The sequence below is a fragment of the Onychostruthus taczanowskii genome, unplaced genomic scaffold (assembly GCF_017590055.1).
Source record: "Onychostruthus taczanowskii isolate IOZ18803 unplaced genomic scaffold, ASM1759005v1 scaffold193, whole genome shotgun sequence".
Taxonomy (NCBI): Eukaryota; Metazoa; Chordata; class Aves; order Passeriformes; family Passeridae; genus Onychostruthus; species Onychostruthus taczanowskii.
In genome coordinates this window covers 14,384-39,741 of record NW_024499162.1, presented here as the reverse complement: position 1 = coordinate 39,741, position 25,358 = coordinate 14,384, and the positions used below count along the sequence as shown (strand labels likewise).

At 41.3% G+C, this 25,358-nt stretch overlaps 1 protein-coding gene across 1 annotated transcript; it reads left to right on the top strand.

Annotated features, from left to right (window-relative positions):
- Window positions 1-353: 353 nt before the first annotated feature.
- Window positions 354-23,868, top strand: LOC121334730 (disrupted in schizophrenia 1 homolog; the record flags this gene model as incomplete). The annotated part of the gene is made up of 3 exons (XM_041402122.1): window positions 354-411; window positions 18,719-19,704; window positions 23,769-23,868. Coding segments are annotated over exons 2-3 (1,069 nt in total), but the record flags the coding sequence as incomplete, so codon positions are not given.
- Window positions 23,869-25,358: the final 1,490 nt, after the last annotated feature.

Below are 25,358 nucleotides of genomic sequence, written 5' to 3'. Positions count from 1 at the left end.
CAACTTGAAGCTGCAGACCTGCGGGAACAGAGCCCGCACAGCCTGGGACCACTGCGCGGGCGGGAGCCCTGCGGACCCGGGTTCCCTGGGGCTGTGCGTGCGCCCAGCCCAGCCCCGGCGGCACGGCACTGCACAGCACCACCCTCCGCAGCCGCAGCCGCAGCCGCAGCCGCAGCCGCAGCCGGAGCCGGAGCCGGAGCCGGAGCCGGAGCCGGAGCCGGAGCCGGTCCCGCCCGCCGCCCTCTCCTTCCCCGGGGCGGTGGAGCTGCCTCGAGCCCGCCCCCGGCGGGGAGTGGCCGGGCCAGGGCCGCTTTCCGCCGGGCGCGGGCCGGGGCCGGGCGGGATGTGGCGGCCGCAGCCGCAGCCCCGGCCGGGCGGTACCGACAGGCGGCGCCGCCGCGGCGGGCCCAGGTGAGCGGGGCCGGGGCACCGCGGCTGCTCGGGGGAAGGGAGGAGGCGGAGGGTGCCCGGCGGAGAGCTCGGCAGGAGCCTCTGAACGCGCAGGGGGCGTGGGGCACCCCTGGTGGGGCCGGGCCGGCAGCGCTGCTCCCCGCTGCAGGGGCCGGGCTGGATGCTGCCCTCGGGCTGGGAGCAGCGGCAGCTCTTGGGAGTCGCTTTGAGTATGGGGAGCATGTACTTGGTGGGGTTTTTTGTTTTATTTATTTTTTTTAATGTTTTTTAAACCCCTAGTATACTGGCATTTATTTCAGTTAATGCAGTCTAAGAAAGGGTCTTGCGACTTTGAGATAACGTAGCTATCATTTTTGAACTCAAAAAATAAGATACTTTGATTTCACTTCAGCCTGTGTGGGCGCAGTTATAGTGATATGAAGGTTAATGGTTTATTTGGTATGGTTTATTTGTTTATTTTTTAAATAACCAACTGCAAAGATGGAAGTAATGGTGCTCTTAGAAAAGTCACCTGTGTTATCTCTCCTGTCCTGGCTCAAGGAGGAAAAAGAAAACTGCCATCTCAGTGGACACTCTGTGTGTATATGCTTTTATAAATAAATGAATCCTACAAGACCATGACCTCTAACGTGGGTGAACTGCTCTCCTTTTCTCTCAGAGCAGTAACAATTAGCTGGTCCAGGCTAGGGCTGCTTATCAAACGGTGGTGATGGCAAAAGGCTGGAGCCAGGGGGAAATTCTGGAAAAAACCACTTCACCTTTCCCAGGACAACTGGGAAAGAAAGGTGTACTTCTCACTAGGTGTGTCTGCTGTCTTTTGAGTTGTTTGGGATACGTGGTTCTCCCAGCTCCATGAGTCCACCAAGACTTTCTGCAAACACTTCAGTCATCCTTGCCAACACTTTAATAGGAAACAGCTCATTCCTGTTTTGGTAATCCATATTAATCTGTGTGTACACGTGCTTGAGTAACTTCTTGCTATGCTTTTGAATTAATTATGCTAGCATCTTCAGAGTTCTGCAGTGAAGTGCTTTTATAATAAAGACTTTCACAAAATATGCTGCAGAAGGTATAGCAGCAAGTGCTGCTGCTAATTAGAAGTAATGATAGTTTTCAAAGAAATGGGTGAAGTCCCCTGGGATGCATTATCTCTTGTTTTGTCCTTTCCTATTGGTTCATTTACTTGTTAATTTGCTATTGGCCTTACAGTAACTCCTGAAAATGGCAAAAGTTCTACTTGTTAAAACTTTTCTTAATGTTTGAATACTAAAGTCCCTTTAATGATGTTGTATGTTCCCCCATCTCATTGCTGAAGTTGAAATTGTTGTGGCTCATTCTGGGAAGGCATTGACGGTGGTTTTCCAGTTGAAGCCCTATTCATAGGGGTTCTAGGCCCTTATGAAACTGCAAAGTAGGGGTGTTTAAAATAAATATGATTTAAAAGATATTTGATTTAAAAGAAAAAAAAAAGCCTGAGTTTAGAGATTTGTGGTTACTTAAAATATTGGGATCATATCAAGTTGAAGGAAAGTACAGGAACCACCAAATGTTTACGTGCAGTGTTTTGTATGCTTGAGATTAGGACTGAATCCAATATGTCTTTTTTTCTTCCCATTGCTTGATACTATTAGAGTTATCAATTTTCTTAATAGTTCTCTTTGAGATTGGGCACCAAAAACGGCATGATCTCATACGTGACATTGAAGATTACAGTGCAGCAGCACTCTGAAAAACAGTCAGAGGCAAGTGTTGTATTGCCACTGGCTTCCTCCCTCTTTAAATTTAGCTAGATCATCCTTTGTTCTCGTCACTATAGTGAAGTCAAAACTTTGGGCCTAAGCTGCTTCTGGTGGAATTGTAGTGGGTTCATGTAAGAAAAGAGGATTTATTAGCATGAGGATAAATTAATTGTGATGAACGGGAGGACAGAAAGCACTGCAAACAATGTTTTGTAGTGACAAAAGCGAAAACCCTGAAGGTTAATTCTGACTTTGTTCACAAATTAGGCACACTTGGTTAGGCTTTTTTTGCTCGCTGTAGCTTGGGCCTTTAACAGCTACTGAACCAGCTGACCTTTCAAGTGCCATTTACTCGAGTGTGTGACGCCTCATGGGCGCTCCTCAGGAGTTATGGTATTTTCTTTTCCCATTTTAGCCTTGTGTTTCTTTGAGTGAATCCCTCTTTCTAATTGAGCAGAGACAGGCTGTGACCTTTTCTGGTTTTGGCCATATTGAATATTAATAAGTCCTGTGGAAAGGGGTTTTCTTACCTCCTTTGCATTATTGTCCTCCAAGGTGAACAGGAAGGGACCTGCAGAGTTGCCATAGTGATTTCCAAGTTCATCCTTAGCATCTTGTGTCTCTTTCCAGAAAGCAGCCCTTTCATGCTGTGTCACTTAGATTAGGATTGAACCTAGGGTATGTTGTAATACTATTCAATATTCTTGAAGGAAAACTGCTGCAAAACCCTTATGTATTCGGAATGAATGCGCCCTTTGTAAACCAGCAGTCACATGAGGAAAACTTGGCCCTCTGGCACTGAACAAAGGCTGCTGTTCCTGTTTTAAGTGTGGTAGTATCCTTTTTTGAAGGTGTTTCCTTAATTCTGTGTAGTGTTAACTAGTTAGCACACCATGTAATTTCCTTTTTTCTTCTCCTTTACCATATAGGTGTAAAGGGAGAAATATCAAGCCTGCAAGCTACTGATGCTGTGGAAGCTAGGATCCACTATGGATGTACTTTGTTTGCTAAACATAAGTTTTCTGTATGGAAATTGAATTAGCTGTTGACATGGAGTTACTTCCCTATTTATTGATGCTGAGAATGCGAAGTGGCTTAATGAGTAATCTGAAGTCTGCAGGCAGAGGGGTGAGATCATGTGCTTTCCTCAAGTAGGGTTTCTTTGTTCAGTGTGATTCCTTTGGGACTTGCAGAATTTGGATCCTGCCTCCCCTTTGTACGTACTGTAAAATGCTGCTTGCTGTGTTTCAGACCCTCCTTCATCTCACAGCCAAGCTTCCTTCCAGAACACCTCTTATTATCTCTGTGTGATATATTTCTAATTGGAGCCCAGCTGTCTAATGAGTATGATCAATGGTGCTTTCTGATTTTTCTCACCACATCCTCCCTTACCCTCTTGCTGCCTTACACATAGGTCTCTTCGTCATGTCACACCGCTGTCAGGGTAAATTGTCTTGTTACTCTGCTCTTTTTGCCCTCTGTCACTCCGTTTATTCATACCACTGACAAGTGAAAAAAAAAACCCAACTAAATTAGACTTTACCTTGAATAGTAAATATTTACTACGTAAACAGCTGTGTACTCAGAATAAGAGTTGGAAAGTGGAAAATATGTTGCTTAATTAGCTCCTTTAAAGTTGTATGCACTACCTGTGTTTATGGATTGAATGAAAGAGCAACCAAGTCAGACCTACAGCTGAACAAAAATTTGTTAAACACCCTGTATGCTCTTAGATTATAAAAACTCTTTGGGAAAGAGCTGTGCGGGAAAAGTGGCTCCTTGAAATTAAGAGCAGAGTGGATGTGGCATATGTGACCTTTTTCTGTTCTCTGCAATGGCTGAAGAGTTGGTTGTTTGGAGGGGTTTAATGTGCTCTTGTTGAAAGTTTTCCTTTGCTGGGCTGAGAGGTCAGTGGGGCAGGAGACCATTACAGAGGAAAATCTCTTAGTAGGGGGACTTTGAGGCAACCTGTGGAGTGAAAAGTCAAGACGTTGATAGTGAGTATTGTAAAACTAAATAAAATGAAAGGGTTAGTGTCTGTGAGAGAGGCAGGAACTGGGAGTTGATACCATTAGATACCATTTTCTGAATTGTTTTGCAAGTCTCCAGATCTGTGTAAGGTGAGGGATGTGGCACTGGTGTAGCTTTTCAAGACCCTGCTTAATGGTGAATAATAATACTAATGGAAAATTAGAATCAGATAATAGTGATGTTTTGAATGTGTCTGTAGATAATGAAGTCTGTCAATGGCTTCACAACTTTATTGATTAATGGGGTAAGCACCACAGTCCCTAGCTCAGCTTATCTGACAGCAACTTGAGTTTAAATCACCAGTCTGATGATGGTGAAAATCATCAGATTGGTCTGAAAATTATGCTTAGAGCAATAAAAGAAACAATTTTTAACATCTTTTTGTTTTGCTTTTGGGAAGCCATCAACTCTCCAGAGAGCGTGGGAAGGGGAAGAATAGTTTTTTCATGATAGTAAACTGCTTTCTTGCTGTTTTAGTGGGATACTTTAAGTATTTTGTTTCTATTATGGTGGTGAGCATTCTTCCCACTGACATAGCAGCTTAGTCTTACGGGTTATCATTACTGCAGATATGCAGGCACTTGGAGTGGTGCTGGAGGAGATTACTTGCAAGGCCAAATGCTTATAGCCACAGGCTTTTCCTTTATGTTGTGGCTATCTAATTCTTGTGGTTGGTTGTTCTCCTTCCTCCACACATAAATGTTCTACTTCAAGGAAACACCATGAGGTTCAAAGAAAGGAGCATCCCTGAGTCTGTTCAGGGTGGTAAATTGAGGTAGCCTCAGCTCCATAAAATATCTGAATTTTTGTTTCAAGAGATAGGCTGATCATATGAACTTAATTTCTCCCTTTGTTAGAAAGTATGTCTTTGGGGACAAGAGCTTTCCATTCTCTGTTAGGATTTTGGACAAAGATGGTTACTGAGGCAGAAATGAGATGGAATTTCATGGTGCTGGTCTAAGTTTCAGGTGCTTCCTGTTGCTAATGGTCCGTGGAGATCGTGGTGATGGAAGGGAATGGGCAGCACAGCTGTTTGCCGGGGCTTGGCTTTTCCCATTGAATGAGTAGTGCATTAACCCATCAGTATTTACATTAATAGCTCAGACTGCCTGTGTTGCATTCCCAGCTCTGCTCCTGAAGAGCCATAGGCACACCAGTCCCAGGAGGGTGTGACATGCAGCTGCTGAGTTGGGTGATACTTTACATTGCTGTAGTAACATTTCCTTGCTGTTAACATCTTTTTGGTTCTGTGTCTATGGTGGGAGCAACATGTGTAGGGTACTGATAGCTGTGCTTTGGCAGTGACAGGGGCATGATGTGCTCTTGGGTGCCTTGGATGGTCCCAGGCTGTGCTGCCACTGTAGTGGGACAGCAATGTTTTAGCAGGGCACCATGCTGAAACTTTGCTCCTGTCCTACCAGAATCCTTGTTTAGGAGAGCGGGACATTTTCATTTGCTGAGAGCAGTGAAAATCTTGAGGAGACCCTCACTGAAATTGTGTAAGAAGGATCTGATTACTGTTGCCTGGGGTGTAGAACCAGAGCAGCTGATCCTCTGTGTGGTTTCGCTCCCAAAGTAGTTAATAATCAACAGGTATTGTGTTTCCCTTTCCCCTGGAGAGCCTGAGCATGGTCATGGTGAGAGAGCTGCTGTAGTGTTCCCACACTTGTGGCCTGCTGGGGACTTGTACAGACTTGGCTGGGAGAGAAGAGCTGCTCCAGTTAATGGTTTCCTCTGAGCAGTCCATCACAACTGGCTGTCTGCTTCCTGTGAGAATGAAGACTGGGGGAAAATCCAGTTTTGCCAGGGGGTCTCAAGTTGCTGTAAGCTAAGAAAAGATCAGCTTCAACTTCTTTTTTTTTGTATGCAGTGAACACTAGCAGTAGGGTACTTGTTCTTTTAGCTAATTGAGAATTTTCCTACTGTGGTGCCAGCTTTTGCCAATGACAGAATTTTCCATGGGATCATCTGTTCCAGGGTCAAGTTAGGATCTATTTCATGTTAGCTAAGCCCACCTTGAGTATAGCTATGATGCAGATTTTCAGGAGTAGATTTGTTACTGTCTTTTCTTTTGTGAGGCAGGACTGACAGGTAAAAACCAGCATTGCTGTTTTGGGAAGAATAATCCATAAGACTTCTGATTGCCCTTTGTGAAACCATCTAGCTTGCCCTTTTGTACTTCAAGGCTTTGTGTTTATCTTTTAGAGTGAGGTTAGTAAGTTTTCCATCTTTCGGTTAAGTAGGCAGTGTATATTCATGTAATTCACTTTCTGAGTTAATTTCATTTTATTTTTAAATGATTTATCTTTGTTACGAGTAGTGAGCATGGTGTGTAGCAGCTGTTTTGCTGTGTTTCTGGTGAGTTTGGCATGGCACTGAATTTCTTGATGTGAGTCCAGTCTTTTCTCCTGGATCTGGATGCACATGCACTTCTTGTGTTACTGCTCCATGTGCTGCCATACCCTAGTGAAACTTTGTGTGCTTTGCCTAGTCGTAGCACAGTTGGAAGCTGGAAGCCTGGGTATTAAGTGTGACCCTTGTAAGTTTAGACTGGCTGTGGTTTTAATGCTGAGGGGCCAGTATAACTCTTCAGTGCAACCTATGAGAAGTACATAGGGTTGCTGTCTTTCCTGCAGGTCTCTTAGGAGTAATTGTTCTAGGTGTTAGTTGGCTAAAGGTGATCTCTAATGGCTTGGAAATCATTATATAAAATACGAGAGGAGTTTTTAAAAGGATGATTACAAGGCAGGGGGCAAGTAGGGAATAATACCAGGAGTAATAATAATCAAAATCAAGCAGACCAGGTGAAGACAATGCTGAGGATATAAGGAATTCTGGGTAGCAGCCTGTGTACATATTTTGAGCACCAACATTGCTAAAAAGTGGAAGAAGAAAGAGACCAGCCCCCTGAAATTTCTACCAAACTAAGAAGGAGAAGATATAGAAATAACTGTTTGCTGTTTAACTCAGTTACAGATAAGGTATAAATCTCTGGCACAGTTTTGGCTGATACATCTGTGTGGCAGAGTATTCAGGTGTGACTTTTTACATGCTCATGTCATAATCAGACTTCACAGACTGGATAGGGTAGAGGCAGTATTCCCTGGGCAGAAGTGGTCTTCCGCCTTCCTTTGCTGGGAAATTTGTGAGACAGGCAGGTTTTGCTGCAGCTGTTCAGACGTGATGTCAGTTTTTTTGTGTGTAATGCCCTTGGCACCATTTAAGGGATTGTTTTTGAAAGGCAAGTGTCTTCAGAGAGTTGTAGTCTCACAGATGGCTCCATCTTGTCTTCCAGTTGGCAAGCAGCCTAGGAATAAGTATCAAAATAATTTTTAATACAGCAAAGAGAAATGCTTGCCAATATTTGTACAGCCAATAAAAAGCCTCAGTAATAAAGATTTTGTGAAATAACTGCGATAGATCAAAGTGACATTTAAGTGATGCTTATGAGCATCATTTAATCGCCAGCTAACTGCTGTAGGCCTGCTGCTGTGGAACAATTGGAGTTCCTGTGTTATGCTTTAGTGTATCTGTCTTGCTTAAGGCCCTGACCATCACAGAAGCTTGTAATTTCTCTCTCTCTGTGCGAATGATGGATGCTTAAGTGCTGTTTGAGAACTTATTTATTTCTAGTATTGAACTTTATTGTGAATTTTCTTTATAGAAAGTGAGCTGTTTTCAACTTCCAGGATGTGATGGAACTATTGTTTGCTAACTTCCCGTGACTCCTTTCTGAAGTTATAAATGGGAGAAGTTGCTTTCTTGCAAGGTTGGGTGCATCTCCACAGATGAAACTCTTGAACTTTTGTTGTGGGTATAGTTAATTAGTGAAATACTGCAAGTCCTGAGACATGTATTTAAATCTTAGAAGTATGTTAGGATAGTTTGGGTTCGAGGGAACCTCAGGTGATTTCTGGTCCAATTCCCTGCTGTAAGCAGGACTGACTCTGGGGTTGTGTCAGGTTGCTCAGAGCTTTTATCTTGCTGGGCCTTGAAAACCTCCAAAAATAATACAGCCTCTCTGGGTAGCCTTCTTCACTTCTTAGCTGCCCACAGGGTGAAAAAGTTTTTCTTTGTATCCAGTTTCCCATTTTTAATTGTGCCCATCTCTTTCTTGTCCTGCCCCTCTGCACTGCTGTGTATCGATTGCTGTCATCCTCACTATTGTTATGCAGCCTCTTCAGAGCATTGCTACTAGAAGAGGGTAATTAGAGTAATTTCTAACCTCTTAGAAGTCTTAGAGTAGCACACTTGCATTCTTTGATCTGCTTTCCTTCCTACAGCATAAGATAGCACTGTACTTCTGAAATTTACTGTGGCTGCAAATATGTCTTCATGCCCAAAGAGGGCATTCTAACCTTAAAGATGTTCTTAGTTCTGCCTTGCTGGCTTTCTCTGGTACAGTCCTTGCTTGTGACCCAGACTTTAAGGTAATTTAAGACATTTCATATGTTTTTGTTCAGTGAAGCACTATGACACTTTTATTGCTCAGAAATGAAAATCTCAGTCTTCTCAGTATCTCTCATGGTTGTGTTGTCATCTCTTTGTTTTTGTAAGGCTAGTCATGTGAGGTGTTCCTGCTCACAGAGGGCTGAGAGAGAGGATGTTTTTTAGGTTGAGCAACTATGGCAAGTACATTCAAAATATTGTGAGTTTTCCTTTCTGCCTAGTCAGGAGGCAATTCAAAAGGTTTCCAACATAAAAAGCACTGTTTCACTCAGTAGTTAAAGGAGCCTGTCAATTAACTGTCTATGTCTGTAGACTATCTTAGTGGATTTACTTGACACAGATATTTTAGGAATCTATTTTCCAGTCTCAGATCTCAGATTTGTTTAGATTTGGAGTCCAAAAATGTAAACAGGTGCAAGTTGTTACAGACAGAGACCTCTAAATATGATGTTTGTATTTGCTTCATGTTTCTGGTGAAAAATGTAAGTTAACCTGAGGTTTCCAATAAAAATTCACCAGACAGAATAGCTTTATTGCAGGATCTGCCTCAAGGGGACCTGCAACTCTTAAGGTTTCATAGCTTAGATAACATGAAATTCAATCTGAGTGATTATTTTAAATCTCCAACCTTTTCCATGAAGACAGGAGTTCTAAAGGTACAAAGCTTCAGGTGTATTCTGATAGTGAAAATACTTAGCTGTCTTTCAGGAGTCCTGTGTTAGTCCTTTGTTCTGTCTTGGGCGTGCTTTGTGGCTGGGATCAAGTTGTGTAATTTCTCACATGGTCTGCTTCAACCACAAAGCCAATGCATCAGATTACTGCTGTACCTGTACTCATGAGATCAAATGTCTCTGAAATTCATTGCTTTCCTTGAAAGGAAGCTACAGCAGTTCTGCCTGCTACTTCTTAATAATAATACTTGTCAGGAGTATTGTGTGTAAACCTGAAAGTGGCAGAAGAAATTCCTAATTACACAGGGACCTATCCCATATACCTGAAAGGATTTGCAAATATGAGCTACCTCACACAGGACCCTGCTGATCCTGGATTATGAATTCAGGTTTTCTAAAGCAAATAATATTGCTTTAGAATTGGAAGTAATGAGTTAACAATCTGTATTTATTCTGGAGAACGATCGGAATGACACTCAAACTTTTCCTCTGCCAAGCTTTTTGTTGCTGAAGCAGATCTGTTCAGGTGTGTGTCTTTAACACCATATGGTATATTCTGCACCTTCTTTATCCCCTTAAAATGCTAGGATGGATCTTGAATATATTGACCTGAAAAACTGTTCACTGGTTTATTCTTTTAATACAGAAAATATTTTTGAGAGGTTTGATTTTTGTGTTGACTTATTTATTTATTTAACTTGAAGTATTTTGCTGAAGACTTTGTTTCAGTGCAATATCCTGCAAAGTCCCTGGCACCCAAGAAACAAGCTATGTCATATAGGGGTACAATTTCTTTGAGGATGAATGCTGTGCTTTCGTTTACTTTGGTAATAAAAGTAGTGGGTAAGGTTCAGTGAAAGGTGGCAGATACTGTGTGTTTGTACTTAGGCAGTGGTAGTTAAGTGAATCACAAACAGCATGTGACAGAAATATGTTAAACTTCTGGCAGAAGTCTGTGCTTTTGTTGAGCAGCATAGACATGTGTTAGTAAGAGTAGCCTGTGTTATTAGCTAATGTGTGTTAGCCCAGGGAGAATGTCAGAGTAAATTGTGACAGGTAATTGTCTTGATTTCCTAGGCATGAATAGCAGTGATTTACAGTCAGGGGAAAGAAGCTCTCACAAGAGTGTTTTCGCTGAGATGATCTCTAAGGGGATGAATGGAGTCAGTGTGCCTTTAGAGTGAGGTTTGGTTTAGATTGTCATACAAGCTCTGTGTGCTGTGAAAGATGTAAAAGAAACCCTCAGCCAAAAAGCTGAGCAACTGGAGGGAAGCAATGAAATCAATGAACACAGCTGAAGTGGGGCTCTGCTTCCTTTAAATGCACCCAGAAAATTCTGAGCCCTGCTGATGGGCAGTGTGAAGCAGGAAGGCTCTCCACCTAGGAAGGGATGGAGTGGGCTGAGGAGGTGGAAGGCCTGGAAGCTCATGTGGGGAGGATTTTTGGGGGTAAGTTGAGACATGCTTGTTTGCTGTTGTGAGAGAAATGCTGTTAGGGGAGCTTGTGCATGTTGGGGTTGTGACCAAAAGGAAAGATTGGAAAGGACCTGAGAGGCTGTATTGCAGAAATTGGTATTGGCAAAGAGAGTATCTCTCTTTGGCTTGGAACACTATTCAGGAGCTTTGTGGATGGTTATCGTTCTAGGCTGTGAAGTGTGACCTGTCCAGAGTTTTTGTCAAAGCTCCAGAGTAGCAATTGGAAAGATTCTGGATCAACTCTCACTTGAGGAGGAAAGAGCCCTTGGTTTGGAAGGAGTAGCTGGGTGATTGAAATGCAGTGAAAGTGGGTGTAAAAGCAGGCAGGGTTTGATGGCAGCGGTGGAAAGCATGTGCAGTGTTGATACTAGCAGAATTAGGATGGAGACAAAAATGAGTGAATGACAGTCAAAGTAGATTTGTTAGTGTTGGTGATGTCCTCCCTCAGTCTAGGGTCTGACTGGCTGCTGCTTGACTGTATTCTTTGATCCTTGTCTGCTTCTGGTGGCCATGGCTTTTGAAGGTGTGTGAGTGGCCCTTGGTCCCGTTGACTCTTTGGTCTGCAGTCCTGGTGTGAGGTGCACGGGGTTACTCTCAGCTCCCGCCTGGAGCTGAGCAGGCAGATCTCCGTGTTCCTGCCATACCTGGTGATGTGGGATGGAAATAGCAAGTTTGGCCTCTAGTGCCAGGGCTCCTACATAGAAAGTTATGGAGAACTAAATGTCTAGTGCTGGTGGGTGCCTCCTTTGAGTGCTCTCCAGCTGTATATTGAGGCCTTCTCAACCTCTGTGTTGATAGCTGTTGTCCCTCTGTGCTGCCGCATCTGCTAAATTCTGTAGTTCAGTGCAATTACTTTCTAGAGAGAAGCTCTATTCCTTACTGGAATGTTAATTTTCTAAAAATTTGTTTAAAAGATATCTGACTTGCTCTAGTGATTTCTGACCCACTGTATTTAGAAGGAGCTGTGATTTCTGCTAGAAGTGTGGTTAGTGTTCTGCTGCTGTTTCAGCAATCTGTGCTATAGTATTTCTTCCATAGCCTATTTATAGATAATCTCAGAATTTCATCTGAACAACCTACTTTTCTCCTCTATGCTAGAGGAAAAGGATATAGCTGACGTCTTCACTTTTGTGTTCTGGGGCCCAGTAAAACAAACTTCCAGCTTCTGTTTTGTCTGTCTACAGCCTTGGGTAAGGGTTGTAAAGGTCAAGCCATATTCTCAGTGAAGATCTCAAAAGGGGTATCATGTGTGTCTTTCCCATTTGCCAGTGAAGGTCTCCGAGGGAGCTGCACTCTGCTTGCTGGAGCAGAGGTTCACCCCTCCCAGGCTGTAACACCTGCAGGCTGATGATGCTGAGCAGTCTGCTGGCATTTGGCAAGGACTTGCACTGAAGCTGCTTGTGCAGGCATTGAGGACAGGAGGGTGGAGCTGCAGGCTGTGCCTCGTGGGGCCACTGGAGGATCTTCATCTCGCCACTTGGAGCAGCAGTTTGTTGTCAGCTGGCAAAAGTACTGCTCACACAATTGCTGCTGCAAAGAACACCTGAGTGCAGAAATTCTGTTGGAGCTTGAAGAGCTTCAGGGCTTCATGTAAAGCCCAGAGACTTTGTTTTCAGGGGAGCAGGGAGGGGGAGCAGCACCACTTCTTTGCCTTTCTCCTAGCTACAGGTTTGCCTCATGTCCTGTGCATTGCTGTAATTGCAGTTTGTGTTTGTGCCTGGCTTTTGCAGTGTCTTGTATTTAATCTGCATCCTGAGGTGCTGTGCTTTCTGTGGGAATTTGGTGGTCAGCTTTCCTGATGTCTGGAGCTCCATTCCGTGTCTCTTCTTGCCTAGACAGCATGGACTATGCATCTGACAGCCTGACTGGGGCTACAAGGTGAACTTCCTTCAGCAGGCAAAGGAGGAGCATTTGTCCTGGGACTTTGATGTTAAATTATAAAGCTAAAAACCTTCTGACTCCTCACCCTTGGCAATACAGGAGCTGCCACGTTGTTTTATTTTCATTATATGTGATCACTACTGAGCTGTTAAGAGAAAATTACTTTCTATTTCAGTAAACTCAATTCTGGTTTCAGACTGACTGTGCATCAGATGCTTAATTTGGAACCCACTCTCTTGGTGAAATTAAAAATTAAAATCTCCAAGCTGGAGAATTCAAACTGTGCTTGAATTAGAAAATGACTGCTGTCAATGTGCTCTCACACTTCACTTTTTAAAAAATTCCTTCTTCCCCTCCCCCCTGATGAGTTTTATATTAGAGTCTTGCTGTAGATAATCTGACTGAGCAGAAGTAGTGGGAATCCACACTGTCACTCTGTAGACAGAGTGATGAAAGAGAAGTGTGGTGTGTTAAGTAGACCATTTTTGAAAAGAACTGCTGTGTACTGATTTCATAGTTTCATGAGTGTTTGATGGAATGATTTTATGGGATATGACTGCAAACCCATTAAGTGTTTGCAAATTAATTTATGACCTAAGGAAACTACACAGTTACTATGCAACATCCTTGCTCCTCTATTTCTGTGTAATATTTAAAGCTGTTGTCAGATCTTGACTGAAAGAATCAGAGAGTTCTCTCCACTTAAGAGATTTGCATGGATTGCCTCTACAGACTTTTGTATTGAAACTGGGAACAAAAGAGATTTTCCCTGGGAAGAACAACAAAACTTACACCCACACCCCACCTCCTGAAATAAGCTGTTGTGAATATTCTCTGTAGGCTTGCAACTTGTGTGTCCACCTGCCTCTTTGGAAGGTGGGTAAATTATTCTCAATAACTTAACTATGAGTTAAAAAGAAATTTGCCCACAGGTTTGGAAAAAATTGGGCTGGGTATTTTTGGGTAAGTGTCTTCTCTTATTCACTATGCTGAAGGTACCCAGTGCCGGTACTGGCTTAGTTTTCCAAACCTGGTTGTGTTCATCCTTGGGATGTTTTGTTGCTCAACAGATGGGCTGACAGGATGGATCCCTGAGCTGGGTGTAGGGTTAGTGGGGAGCTTGGGAGCTGTTCTGTTAGGCAGCTGGTGGTGTGAGTTTGGCAGTTCTAGCTGGCCAAGGCAGGTATCAGTGTGTTGAGTGAAATACATCCGTGAATTGTGTCAGGAGGTTTGGAGAATTATTGGATTGAGGCTGATCAACCAGAGATGAATTTGGAAAGTGAGTTCTAGTAACAAATATGTAATTAAGGAAGGGATGATTGTTACTGACATGGGAAGTGTTTGTTATTTACCAACTGACTTTTTGGTAGACTTTTTTTTCTTTCTTAGTGTTAAGGCTAGACCAAGTTTAAACTGTTTTTTTTTTTTTTCAATTTTATTTTTATTTCTTGAGGTCTGAAAAATTTGATGGCTGTATTAATATCAGCTGATGTGATTCTAATTCTAGAGAGATGTGCTGTAATTTCATCAAATGGCTTAAAAATGAGTTGTTGCATTAAGGAGGTAAGTGGCTTGATTGTGACAACTCAATGACATGCATTATGGGAGTGTGTCAATAAAAACACAATTATTTAAACCCTGGCTAAAGAAGAGCATTTTGGCTTTTACAATGCTCAACTCTTTGAAGTGCTTTTTAGTGGAGAATGGAAACTGACATGCATTTAATGACCTCAGAGGATATGTTATTTACGATATTTTGGAAATCTAACAGTTGAGTAACTGTACCCAGTCTGTTACCTTAGAAATCACAGGAAACCTTGGTGAGGAAATAATTTGTATCATTTTATCCAATACAATGTAACTCAGCAATTCTTCCCTGTGTAGATACACTTTATAAAACTTTGGATAAACCACAGTTACAGTTAACACTCAGTAGGTGAGATGAAAAAGCTGAGCATGACCTTTTAATTTTAGGAGTTACGAAAATCTTTATTCGAAAGTGACTTTCTTTGAAAGCTTGTTTGTGCAAAGAGGTGGTACTTGTTTGTTTCAACATAGGCCGTGTTGAGATCGGTGCCATCTTATTTGGCATATTTAGTGGCGTCTTTGAAATTCAGTAAATGAGTCAAACTGTAACTGATTAGGAACGTGCAGCATTTTACATATTTCTGTGACATAGGAGCTGCACAGTAATGGTTATTGTCATGTCAAATTTATCTCCAAGAATGGTTCATTTTTGTTTCTGATAGGTTAAACATTTATGTGTGCATGTTTGTAAATAATAAATATGTGGAACTCACTTACTTTGTGTACAGTTTGATGCAGGTGTTTGGGACTACTTTAAGAGAAGCAACACTACAGAAATTGCTTGGAGCAGTGCTTTGATAGTTGGCTTTGAATATGACCAAATACCTTTTCTTCCACATCACAGTTACCACCCACAAGTGCTCTGAGGATGAATTTGTTATTCTAATACAAATGAACTGTGTATAATATTGGTTGTATTCAAATAGCTGAGCTACCTTTAAAACTGCATCTATAATTTCTCGCTTTCAGGGAGCGCTTAAATGACCTTGCAAGCATTCTGCATCACATGCTTATAGCAGGAGTGAGAAGGTGATGGCATCAGAGTTTCTGTACTGATCTATACAATTCTACCGGAATAACAAAAATTGAAGATATTTACACCTTTTCATCCACAGATGCTGTTAGAACATTTGGTTCTGAGCTGCTACTTTTGTGGCTGAGAACAAAGACTGATGATCTGAAATAAATTAGATTACTGTTTTGCTGTCCTTTGGTGTCAGGCTGGGTACAAGAGAATGTGCTCTTTCCATCAGGAAATGCTCTTAGGCTTCACCGGTCCCTCTTTCACCTCACTTGGTGCAACTAAGATGTGAACAATGTGACTTTACAGCAAGAGACTCTTTTCTTTTTCCCTCTGCTCTGGATCTGAACAGCTATTGTACATGAAATGTTGATCACCAGGAAAGATTGCTGTGGTGAAAGAGCTGTTAAGAATATTTCTGAGCTTTCATAATTTGAATTTGAAGTAATTTGCACATATCTGCCATTAAATATATGTGACATTGTCTTCTAAGATTGTAAAATATAGATTTTAAAAATTTGATTTTTATTATTACTATTGAAAGGCTCTTCCATTTGTAGATTTCTAAATGTGTGTCTCATACAATGTTTGACACACTGTAGGGTAGGGTTTTTAAATTGCCTTTGGTTGTTTTCATTTGGATAATTTTGTAGTGAATTGCCAACAGTTATTTGATGTTCTTCAAACTGAGATGACAAGAATTTAAGGCCTGTCTTTTTATTTTGTAACAAGCCAGCTGAATTGGTTCAGTGTAATTTCTCTGACAGGCAGACAAGGCAAGCTATGGTTGGGAGGCTATGCAGAGAAAGTTTATAGAACTGTATCTCAGATAATAATGTAATGTAATAATAAACAACTGAAATTATTCCAGTCTTGAGAACAGGGGCATGGCACCAGGTTAAACAATGCCCAAACAGTACACCCAAGGCAATAGAACCTTCCTGGCTGGGCTTTGTGATGGCTGAGTGATGGCTGTGAGTGCTCTCTAGCTGGACCTGGAGATCAGGCTTCCCCTTATCCTTTGGGCAAGGTGAGAGTGTCCATGTTCATGTCAGTCCCAGCTCTCTCCACTCTGCCTTGCTCTCAGGGGCAGCCACACTGGGGCCACATTGCAGCTCTCTCCCTGTAGCATCCTCTGGATGCCTCGTGGCTTGGCCTAACTCTCCTCCTGGGCATTCAGAGTGTAACTCTGCTCTGGTATCCAGGTGAGTGGTTTGTGCTGCTGGATGGACTCACCAGGAGGGGGACCTGGAGTCCATGAAGGAGCAGAATGCCAAACCTGTCTAGAGGCTGTCTGTGAACCTTGTGAGGAGCACAGAGATGTGTGGGCTGTGTGTGATCTCATTCAGGACACTGGAATTGGACCCCTTTGGCTCCAATAATTTTTAGAATTGCATCCAGTTCACTTGGTGTGAATATCTAATGTTGTGGCTGATTTAAACCTTATTTACATTGGCTTAGTTTAAATTTGGTGTTTAAAGAGCTCTAACTGTCTGTCTACTTTAGAAATTCATAGTGACTTAGTGAGATCAATTTTAAACTGATTTTAATTAAACCGGAGAACCTTTTATGTTTTTACAGATGAGGCCTTTTTAAATGGCCATGGACTATATGCAGCCTTAGAATGACTCTGATGCATGACTGATTTCTTCTGCTGAAGTAAAATTTAGCCTATTGTTTTGTATATAAACCAAAAGAATGAAATTTTAAAGAACATTCTGTTCAGTTTTTGTTCCCTTGCTCTGAGAATGATTCCTGTTTGTTAAGACTTCTATTAAATTACTCCCAGAACAGCATTTTGCTGTCTTTTTATAGTAGACAGGCTGATGGACTCCATGACCTTTTTTACTTCTGATTTCTGTGATGCTTTTTTTCCTCAGACAAAAGAGAATATAAGAGAGTGCTGGGATATTCTAATTTATGGTGATAGGAAGCAGAATACAGGGGCTTAACTGCAGTCCCATGGTGAGATGTGCCACTATTCTAGAATATAGAAAATGTATAAATTGCTTTTGTTGGAGGTTATTTGGAGAGAATGTAATGAATGTTGGGAAAATTCTCCTGGGAAGTTTTGGTTCAAATGCTTAAATTCTTATATAGGATGTCATCATAGTGAGGTGTGTATGAGGCCTGTGTTAGGAGCTGCTGAGGAATTTAGATTATGCGCATATCCATCAATGTAAAAACTGACAAAGGATTGTGATTAGAGAGGAATGTTAAATGTAAAGAAAAAAAATCAGAAGCTTGTGTTTTTGTAAGGGCTCTGTGGGGGTGATATGAATATTTCCAACATCCAGTTGATTCTGTTTCTGTCAGTAGAGGGCAGCTAATAGAGGGCATAATTCAGCTAGGCATCAGATCCCCTTGAAGAGTGATTCTGGCAAATAGGTGCAGTCAATATCTTTTTGTGTTACAAAATGGATGATAGTGCAGACCTTGTATTCCCATTGATTCTCATTGTACAGGACAGAAAAATGGAACACCTTTTAACTAGCAGTAAACACATGAGAGAATGAAAGTAGTCATCATGTAATCTTTTACCAATAATGCATATATAAAAATATACAGAAAACAATTAAATTCCCATCTCCCAATTTTAATGTTTACTGTGGTATTTTTATCTTGTTTGCGTGGGGTTTTTTGTTTGTTTTCCTGTCTCTGCAAACAACAAATTTATCTTTTCGTCTGTGTAAGTAAGGTATGTGTAAGGAAATCAAGTTACTGAGCAGAGGTTCCTTCTTAATGATATTAATACTTTAGTAATGCTACAAATTAATAATTTTCTAGGATTGGTGATTCTTCATGCAAAGCTTTTCCTTCAACTTTACATTTGGACAATAGGTAGTATCATAAATCTAAATGACAACTTGTGCAGCATGTCATTAGACCGACATCTGCAACCACAGGGTGCTACAGTTGTATCTGTTATGGCAGCAGAGCCTGAGCCATTTGCTACTCATAGTGTTAAAACATGGGCATGGGCACAAGAAACTGAACAAAACCTCTTTGTGATCATGGTTCTCACATTGCGGGTGCAGATTCAGTCCTATCTTAGATGTGCTTGTAAGTCTGAAATCAGTTTGGATCAGAGAAACTTAAACCGAGTTTCTGCTTCAGCGTGCTGTTAAGCAAGTTGAGAATGGGAAAGCAGAGTGATATAATGGAAAAGCAGAGTGATATTGTGAATAGGGGAGATGGTTGTACATTGATACCAGGTTTGTGTCCTGATGGAGGAGCTTGTTAGTGAGCTTGCTTAAAAACAGGCGCAAACCCTTTAGAAGGCGAATGAATACACAGAGTGTTCTCTATCTGCAGTATGGTCAGTGTCTGTGTCTTGTTGAAATGGAAAACAATACGCTGCTTGAAATTTCAGAAATAGCTATTTTCAGATACCACAGTATGTTAAGCCTAGAAAACTGCAGAAACACTTACTGAGTTTTTCTCCCCTCCCAGTTGATCGCCAGCAATTAATGCCAGCGGGCTCTCTTCGTACAAAGAAGCTGGCAAGAAAACCTGGATACATGAGGCCAGAAGCTCAGCGACAGATCGAGTTCCAGTCCGCGGGTGCCTGTGCAGGGTGCAGCCCAGCAGAGCTCCAGCATGGCAGCCAGCTCTGCGGAGGCCCCCAGGGCTGTGCTCTGCACAGACAGTGCCAAAATGACTTGGAGTTCCTGCGCTGTAGTGCAGCGAGTAGTGCTGTAGCTCCTGCTAATGGGGTGACAACCTTGGCCGCTACTGGGAACGCTCCAGGATGCTGTGAAAATCTTTCCTGTTGCAATGGTCCACGGTCAGATAGCACAGGGACAGGGGTCTGCCCTGCTGCCACAACAGGCAAAGGAGATGCTTCTGCTGTGTGCTGTACGTGGCAGAAAAGCCGCGGCACCAAAGTGAGCAAGCCCCCAAACATGTATGCTTTGGATCAGACAGAAGTGAATAACAACTGTGAATATCAAAATAGAGATGGTATTTCTCATTCTGCCGGTGCACAGGATAGCTTTAGATCAAGTTTCAGCTTCATACAGCTCTCCCTGAACGCAGCCTCTGGAGTAAATGATGTGGAAGGCAAATCTATTGAGGAAGATGAGATTGTTCTGCATCCCAAAACCACAGGCAATCTGCAGAAGCCAGAAGAGATGGCACAAACTCATGAGCACTTGGGAGATTTGTGTTGCTCCTCCAGTTCTGGTGAAGATTTGCAGCATGAACGTGAGAGCCCAGTAAATAACAAATTACAGGACTGTGAGTCTGTCTCTCTCTTGGATATAGATGCAACATTTTCATATTCTACAGATTCCTCGGATGCAGCATCTGCTGGCTCTTCTGTCACCTCAGGCTATGAAAGTAGCTTTACTGTCAGTGACCATAACTGGGATACTTTGATGAAAAAATATGAACCGGTGCTACAGGATTGCTTGCTTGGCAACCGCAGTAATTTAAAGGTCAGTAGTCTCACTTTGTTTTTGATACCTTTTCCTCAAAACATTTTATTTGTAGTGCCAAAATCAAAGTTTACATAGGAGTTCAGATACTACAGGCTTTTGTGGCCTTTGTTCAGAGTTTTACAGTAGATCTCTGCATGATAAAAATGAGATAACAGGATTTGTTTGGTTCTTTAAAAATAGGTGATATTTTTGCAGTACCCTATTCTATGTTCTGCTGAAACTTTAATCCTCTCATTTCTAACATCACACATCAGTTTCTGACTTCAGTAAGTACCATTTCTTTTCACAGGTGGCTGTTTTGTCTGCAGTTTGGGTTATAAGTAGTATAAAATTAGGAGGTGGTAAGAACTCTTGAAGTATCATGATTTAACAACACTAAGCTTTTTAACTGGAAATGTTGAAGTTGAGCCAAAGACTTCTAAGAATTAGGCAACTTTGTGAAAGTAGTGTGTAATCTGATAAGTGATCTCCCCACGTGAAGACAAAGGAGGGTCAAGTCCCTCTCTGTCTCCAGCTGGGAACTGAACCTTTTTTTCTTTTCCCCTTCCACCCTAGAGGAGTAGTGGGCTGGTGAGTCAGGAGTCTTTTTGCATATATGTATGTTCCTACATTTATACCTACAGTGTATACAGGCAGTGTCATTTCACTGTGCTCTTTGTAGGAGCGGGGTGGGGAAACTTTAGGAAGGATCATCTGTGTAATATTTTTATGGTGGTAGCGTGGGCATTCTGAGCTTACCTGATCAAAGGAGCCAAGTATTGGCTTTATTGTGCACACAGGAAACATTAATCTAGAAATTAATATGGACACAATGGATTGTACTAATTTGTTCAAGGTGTACTGAACAAATGATAGTGGCATTTTTTTTTTGAGTTGTTTGGGTTGTTTTTTGTTTTGTTGGGTTGTGGTTTTTTTTTTTTTTTTTTTTTTTTTTTTTTTAACAACACTAAGCTTTTTAACTGGAAATGTTGAAGTTGAGCCAAAGACTTCTAAGAATTAGGCAACTTTGTGAAAGTAGTGTGTAATCTGATAAGTGATCTCCCCACGTGAAGACAAAGGAGGGTCAAGTCCCTCTCTGTCTCCAGCTGGGAACTGAACCTTTTTTTCTTTTCCCCTTCCACCCTAGAGGAGTAGTGGGCTGGTGAGTCAGGAGTCTTTTTGCATATATGTATGTTCCTACATTTATACCTACAGTGTATACAGGCAGTGTCATTTCACTGTGCTCTTTGTAGGAGCGGGGTGGGGAAACTTTAGGAAGGATCATCTGTGTAATATTTTTATGGTGGTAGCGTGGGCATTCTGAGCTTACCTGATCAAAGGAGCCAAGTATTGGCTTTATTGTGCACACAGGAAACATTAATCTAGAAATTAATATGGACACAATGGATTGTACTAATTTGTTCAAGGTGTACTGAACAAATGATAGTGGCATTTTTTTTTTGAGTTGTTTGGGTTGTTTTTTTTTTTTTTGGTTTTGTGTTTTTTTTTTTTTTTTTTTTTTTTTTTTTTTTTTTTTTTTTTAAATTTTATTTTAATTGTCTCACTAGTGCCCGAGTTTCTTGGTTGCCTTTCAGAAGCTCAGATCTTTTTAACTTCTCAGCTCAGACACATACCCGGTGAGATGTGCTGTATGGCCTTTAGGCCTAATGAAACAACCTGCTCTGGGGAGACTTTGCACAGACCTCCTGTCTGGGTAAGACAGAAGGCTGAGAAAGGTTTGTTCTTTCTTTGCTTACCATGATGTCTGACCTGGGCTTGCAGTGCTCTGTAATACTTTATTTTCATGGATGATATGTGTAGAACTCAAACTAGGTTCTCTTATTTACAGACTTCACACACATTTACATGGAACAGTTTCTTTGTTTTCATGCCTGGAATTGAAGTGTGCCCATTGTCTGAGATGGTTTGGGAAATTAATTCACTGCAAATTTGGGAATGTATAACGCAATCAAAATAGGAAATTATTTTTCTTTCTTTTCAGTATTGCTTATTTGATAGGCACAAAAGAGACATTGCTATCTTTAATTTCTATATTCATTAATACATTGAATAGAGAACTGGAGATTTGTGCCCTTAGATATCTTTGCCCTTGGTTAGCCAGTGGTGTATGTTGAATTTGAAGCACCTTCCTATTGTAATGATAATGAGTAGAGTCTCAAAGTTTTCAGAAAGGAACAAAGGCAAAGGTAGTCAAGAAAAGGAGACAATACCAAAGTTGTTAAAATTATGCTTTCTCTGTACTTAAAAATTGATCTTCATCTGGTACACCTCTAGGACATGCCATGCTGAAGCACAAGCAGGTCTTTGATTTGCTGAGCTCCAAATGTCTCCCAGCCTGCCAATAGAAAGCACTTTACAGAGCAGCATCAGTCAGTTTGCCGTGGGCGTGCCTGGGCTGTGGTACCCAGGCAGACTTTAAATGACCTGCCACTGTAGGGCGTGATGGAATAAACACTGCCAGCAGCAGCAAAGCTGTACTCTCAGTATAGGTGGTTGTTGTACGTAGTGTATATGAAAAAAGTGTCACTTGAATCATTCCTACTGCAAGCCTCTTTAAAACTCTATAAAAAGTCAGGCATAAAACACAGAAAATAATTTATGCTGAGGGTTCAGAGCTCCTCCCTTCAATACCATTTGCATTCCTCACTAGCCTCAGAGAAAAAAAAATTGGAGTTTCAGGAAATGAAAACCAAAATAAAGTAAAGCATGGAAGAAATGGGAATGTATACAGTGTTTTGTGTTTGTTTTTCTTCTGTAGCATCCTTTAGCCTATTAATAATCAAACATTTTTGGATACTTTCCTGACTTTATTTTTTTTAGCTCTTTTCTTACTAGTCTACTTTCACATACCATATTTAGAGGGAAATCCTGAATTTAAAGGCTTGTGTGTTGATTGTCTAATTTGTGTGCTGATGTTTAGTCTTGATAACTGAGTGCTTCTATTAACTTGTTGACTGGCTGTACCTGTTTTTCTGTATGCAACTTAGAGTTTAAATATGAGGATTAAATATGAAAGAGCTTCAGGGAGAGGGAAATATTTAAGGTTTCTTAAGGATGTCTAAAATATGGATTTTAGTGCTCTCCCAAGCACTTTCAGGCTTTGGAGTTTGAGGATATACACTGCTTCTTTCTCTAGGCTCACCTTTTTCAGGGCTGATAGTGGCTTGTTTGGTACAGGTCATGCATAAATTTAATAAGAACCTTATTCCAGTCTTGTAACTGCAGCTGTGTAAGGCTGTGGCTGTCATGGCAGTGAGGAGAGGACTAAACCTACCTTCTAACCAATTTCTTTTAACAGTAAAAACTTGTAAAGGTCTTACAAAATCTTAGTAAATTTAACAAAGAGAATCATTAACTTTTGAAATAAAACTTTATTGTGGTAAGTTTCTTTTGGAATGTGAGAATGTGTACTTTGGATGTGGTTTGGGTATTCTTGGTGTTCTGCTTTTTTTCCTCATCTAGCATTTGCATTGTGAAAATGCAAATATCGACATTATGTAGATGAGCCTAAATTGTGTTTTAAGGAAAGTTTTTTTGGCTGCAAATTAACATTCTTTTCTGTCCCATAACATCAATACACCTGTTCCAAAGTACTCATACTGCATTTCTGTTTACAGAATAAAACGTGGTTTGCATATAGAAGGTTTATATTTGTTCTCTGCAAAACTCAGGTACAAAATTGTCAGAAGGAGCTTGGGAACACACTGTTGAGTACAATGTGACCAGAAGTTGATATCATGCTGACAGACTTCTCTAATAATCATACTTTCATTTATTCAAAGGGTGAAAAATATCCTACCATCGCATGATCACCTTTGCTTTCATGAAATATCATTTGTTATTCTCTGTGTGTGTTTGGACTAAAGCCATGCTTGGCTCAAGTAGCTGCAGTTCAGATGACTTCCAAATAGGTCTGTCTACTTAATAAATACTGGGCTTAACCATCAAAATTTGGCCATTGTAGTGATGTAGTAATCCATTAAATTTATATTGCATAGAAGTTTATAGTTATATATTTTTTAATGCAGCTTCTTCTTAACTAACTTTTTTTCTTTGCATAGTTAAAATCCTTGATCTTACGGCTTCAGAGGCTTCAGGAAAAAGCAGTAGAGGAAGATGACTATGATAGAGGTGAGAATTGCTCCTCCCTGCTCCCCACTGGTTCATGCTGCTTTTTTTCCCTCTTTCCTTCTTCCTCTATTAGTTTTATTTTATATTTTCTACATAGCAGTGGCTAGGTGTGGAAAACAAGTTCAATGAACTGTGTTGTTTATTCTGTCATTTGGCAGGAAACAAATTAAAGTAGGTCAGCAGCAGGTAGCAACAGTTTTTATTTTCTTGAGCCACATCACCATGTGGCAAGGTTGAAATCCAAATACCCACCATCTGGATCAGCTGTTTTGAAGCAGCATGACTGAAAAAAAATGCAGAAATGAGTGGAAGCTTCAAGAGGAGAAAAGACAGGCACTGGCTGCTGACAGAGTGAGATTTGCTGCTTGCCACATTTAGTCATGACACTACAACAGGGCTCACAGAAATAAGGTCAGTGGCTATTACAGAAGTGAATGACACTGTCCTGTGGGATTAAGTTGATGTCCACTGAGTTCAGTCAAATTCAGCTAGACAATATGGTGGTGATACAACTGCTGGCGAATATCTATCTTTGCATAATGCTTGCTCTTTCAAATGCCTTGGCACTTCTGATAAGTTTTGTGTGTGTGCACATTAATGATTAGAGCATCTATTAACACATGTTGGGTTTCTTATTGTTCCCTGTTGTGGTAGTGTATGTTCAGGTACCCATATTTTGATAATCTTGAGGTTCTAGGGTAAGTTCTTCCTGCTAGGTCTGTCTTCAGTTGGAAGGGACTGAAAGCATTTCAGTGAAACCTGCATGGTTACTTCAGAGAATAAGTGTGGAAAAAGACAGCTCCTTTCCTCCCACTTTTATGCTCTCAGCTTTTAGGAGTTGGGCAGTGGTCAAACTTGTGGTTTGCCTCTCCAAATTACTGTGTGATGCTTTGCAGTTGTGCCATGACTCTGTTTTCCTGCCCCCAAAGATGTCCCCAAGATGAAAATCTGGTGTCTATGGGGCAGATGTGTGCCACTTTTGCAAGAGTGATTCTGTTGGCCTCTTAAAGCCTGCCTGTGTGTAGAAGAGTCTCTTACTGCCACAAGTCATTCTTTTAGCATGGCATCCCCTAACGGGGAAAACCTTTAGGTATGTTAAAATCTGAGGATGTAGTAGATATTTATGGGTTTAGTCTCTGTCAAATAGACATTATTAATGTGTGTGCTTTACATGTGTAACACTCTTAACTCTTTTTTTTTTTTAAGTGCCTGTGGGTTGAGCTCACAGTTGGAGACTTCCCAACAGCTGTGTACTTGGTGTGCCTGGTTACCACAGATTCCAGCTGGGATTCTCTAGGCAGTCAGCCAGTCTGACAGCAGTGTTTCAGTGTATCAGGTGTGACATCTCCATGTGATGCCATATAGTCACTGGCCCCAGGGAAAAATGACGACTTGTGTTGAATCTCACACAGAAAACTCTTGTGTAGTTTTCCTGGACACTGGTCTTTCATCCTTAAAGCAGGACTAGTTTTCTGTTGTCCATCACTTCCTCCTTTTACCCTTTTCAGTTCTACCCTGGT